This window comes from Gigantopelta aegis, chromosome 9 (genome assembly GCF_016097555.1).
Source record: "Gigantopelta aegis isolate Gae_Host chromosome 9, Gae_host_genome, whole genome shotgun sequence".
Taxonomy (NCBI): domain Eukaryota; kingdom Metazoa; phylum Mollusca; class Gastropoda; order Neomphalida; family Peltospiridae; genus Gigantopelta; species Gigantopelta aegis.
Genome location: NC_054707.1, coordinates 9,326,519 through 9,329,970, shown reverse-complemented (window position 1 = coordinate 9,329,970; position 3,452 = coordinate 9,326,519). Strand labels below are relative to the sequence as shown.

Genomic DNA, 3,452 nt, shown 5'->3' with positions numbered 1-3,452 from the left:
ATCCCTTGATGCTAATCGAACAGAGTAGTCCATGAAGTGGCAACAGGAGGTTTCATCTCTATATATCTGTGTGGTCCCTAACCATATGTCTGACGCCATATAACCGTAAATAAAACATTTCCTTGTCCTAGAGGTCAAGCACTCGCGTACATATGGGGCGGGACGTAGCCCAGTGGTAAAGCGCTTGCTGGATGCGCGGTCGGTCGGGGATCGATCCCCGTCGATGGGCCCAATAGCCTATTTCTCGATCGAGCTGGTGCACCACGACTGGTATATCAAAGTTCCTGTCTGTGGGATGGTACATATGAAAGATCCCTTGCTACTGATAGAAAAAAAATGTAGCGGGTTTCCTCTCTATGACAATATGTCAAAATTACAAATGTTTGACATCCAATAATCAATGTGCTCTAGTGGTGTCGTTAAACAAAACAAACGTTTTCGCGAACAGAGTGACTGGTACCATCGTCTTCTATCGCATCACATTCATCTAACGTTAGGCGCAAAAAACCAGTCTAATGATCGCTCGCCCACATGAACAGGCCACAGGTTAGGTTTCGTTCGAAATTAAGAGTAGTCCACTATTTTTCTTTTTGTAAAGTATTGTTGTTGGATTGTTTTGTTTTTTTTGTTTGTTTTTTTTGAGGGAGTTGGGTTTTTTTGGTGGTTTATTTTTTTGGTCAGGGTGTTTCGGGGATGGAACAGTATATATGAAATTGGAATAATGCAAAACCATATAATTTGAAATACATAAATAAAAATGCTTTCTTTTACGATTTTAAAAAACAAACTTTTGTTTTGTGACAAAAAAAGAGAGAAAAAAGTGGACAATTCTGTCTCTGGTTGGCAGCCTTAGACACAATAATTGTTTACTTATGTATTTTCATTTTCAGCAACGATTACTACAACTACAAAAACACCAACAACAACCACTACAACTACAACAGCAGCGACAAGTAAACAATGCAATTATTCGTTTGTTAATCTATCTCTCCTAGTTTGAGATCCGCTGTTTATATGGATAGGAAAAAACAATCAAGAACATTTAATGTGAAACTCCATGGAGCTAACAATATTGTTCACTATGGATAGTTATTGATGTTTTATTTTTATTGTGTTCAAAGTTTAAAGTTATAAGTGAACTCCAAAATAATCATGCTAAAGGTCTGCGACATTAGATTTAAGAACCCGCCCCCAACCACCACCACCCTACCCCCCTACCCCCCCCCCCCCCCCCCCCCCAACAAAAAACCCAACAAAACCCCAACAAAACAACAAAAACGTCCCAAGACAAAGACACTAGTCGGTAGAACGTTTGTCTGATCATCATGTGCTTGGGTAGTAAGGTCGAAGCCATTCACAGGCACGGCAGAAGCAAGTAGATATGGGGGTGGGGTGGGTGGGCTGATTGAGATCGAGGAACGCAAAGCAAGGTTTCTAGGAGGTTTGGGGGTATGTTCCCCTGTAACATTTTAAAAACTAGATGTTCTGAAATGCAATTCCCTGCATTCTACAAGTATAATTAATCTCTGCCTTAATATTTACTACCAATAATATTTTTGATTCAAAATTATTATCTGACTGGGTTTTTTCCATCCCTGTTACGACTGGTATATGAAAGGCATGGTATGTATTACTCTGTCTATGGGAAAGTTCCTTTAAATATCCCTTGCAACTACACATCAAAATTAACAAATATTTGACATAAAATAACCGATGATTAATAAACCACTTCGTTCTATTGGTGTCGTTAAATAATACGAGCTTTAACCTCTGACTTTTACAATTACGACATCGTTAAAAGATAAAATCCTACGTATGTATAATGATGCAGTATTTTCTTTTCTTAAATGCAACGAAGCTATATATGAGCCATCGTTCAATAATCCTCTAAACAAGGGAAAGGTCATCGGCGATGAAATAATCAGATGTTTACCGAAGAGCCGTAGTTTCAAATGTGCTGGGGTGCCGTTAAACAAATATTCCTTTCCTTTATTTATTATTATTTCTCTCTCTCTCCCCATGCATCTCCCTCTGTGTCTGTCTGTCTCCCTCTCTCTCTGATTGATTTTTAATTTTTACAATTTTTATTTCAGATTGCCCGCTTAGTCGAGACATTGAGTGCCTATCAATCGTCGAATGTAAGGAGTATGTTATAAGCAGAGTTCTACTTACATTCAGTTGTGAATACGGAAAGATTTGTTGTAAAAAACATTAAAGCAACCAGTCTTCGTACAAATAAAGATATCTGTGCAATGATTTTGTGTTTATTTAGTTGTTATATTTTCAACATCTTCTTGCATATACTAACAGTGTATAATATATAGTGGAATAACTTAGCACAAGCACCGTGTCTTGCTGCCCCAATCATCACATTTGGCACAGTTGTACTTGAAGAGGCTAGCCGATTTTAGAGGTCTAGATCAATGAGAGGTCGAGGTCAAGGGTCAGATTTAAGCACTAAAAAAGCCGTAAGAGAAGAACTCTTCATATGTGGCCCTATACCACAAAGGTTTCAGGCACGCCCATCACGGGCTTAATCTCTGCCAGTGACTACGTTCGGGACGGGAGAGGGACGATAAGTTTGAGGTGATGATGATAACTAGTTTAACGTGCCCATATACCACTAGGGTCTCGAACACGCCCATCCCGAATCCGACCTCCGATATGATTGGTGGCCTGACTCGGGATGTGTGTGTGTGTGTGGGGGGGGGGGGGGGTGTAGTGTTGAAAATGGGCAGAATTTTGAAAATAGCAATTAGTAAAAAGTGAATAGAATAAAATAAAAATAAATACAAGCCAAGAAAAAAAGAATTGACTGCTTGGCCGAATATTTATATAATTTGGAGCATTTTAGAAGGACAGTCCAAAAATAAATAAGAGAAAGAAGAGAGGATCGGACTACTTAATAATATTTAAAAAAAAAAAAAGGAGTAATTTCGACATAAAATTTTGAACGAAGGTCTAAATGTTTAAAGTCTGATCTATATGTCCACGTGAGTGGCCTCGTTAAGGCCGTTGGAGGTGGTCTTACGGCGAACCGATGAGCGAAGAACCGGCAAAGGCAGGTATGAAGTGCTTCCATCTCTGGTCGGCGAGGATGGTTATGACACTCCGGTAGTCATTGTCGAAAAGGGCGTTGACGATCCTGTGGATGATGTGGCTATCCATCTCTCTAACCAGGACCGCTTATCGGTAGACTCCTTCTCGGCACTGAGTTAGTACCAACCCCGTCTTGCCGACTGTAGATTTGATGGTGTGTAGCTCGTAAGCGCTTCCATCAGGCAGTTGTTTTAACTCTGGTTTCACTAGTCCACCCATCAGTGATGCCGAAACCGAGGTGTCCCCCTGCACGAACTTCAGGAAGCCGGACCTGATTTTCCCGATCTGAACTTTTCAGACGGCTTCCGAGTCAGAGGGGGATGGTGCGGGTGTTGGAGGAGGCCGGGCCTTGT

General features: G+C 40.6%; 1 protein-coding gene across 1 annotated transcript in view; it reads left to right on the top strand.

The window, feature by feature from the left end:
* Nucleotides 1-2,256, top strand: part of LOC121382340 — a 4,926-nt gene extending 2,670 nt beyond the window's left edge. The window contains exons 3-4 of the mRNA XM_041511926.1: nt 891-953; nt 2,094-2,256. Of these exons, the coding sequence (XP_041367860.1) occupies nt 891-953; nt 2,094-2,215 (185 nt within the window). The 3' untranslated portion in view covers nt 2,216-2,256. The remainder of the gene's footprint in view (nt 1-890; nt 954-2,093) is intronic.
* Nucleotides 2,257-3,452: the final 1,196 nt, after the last annotated feature.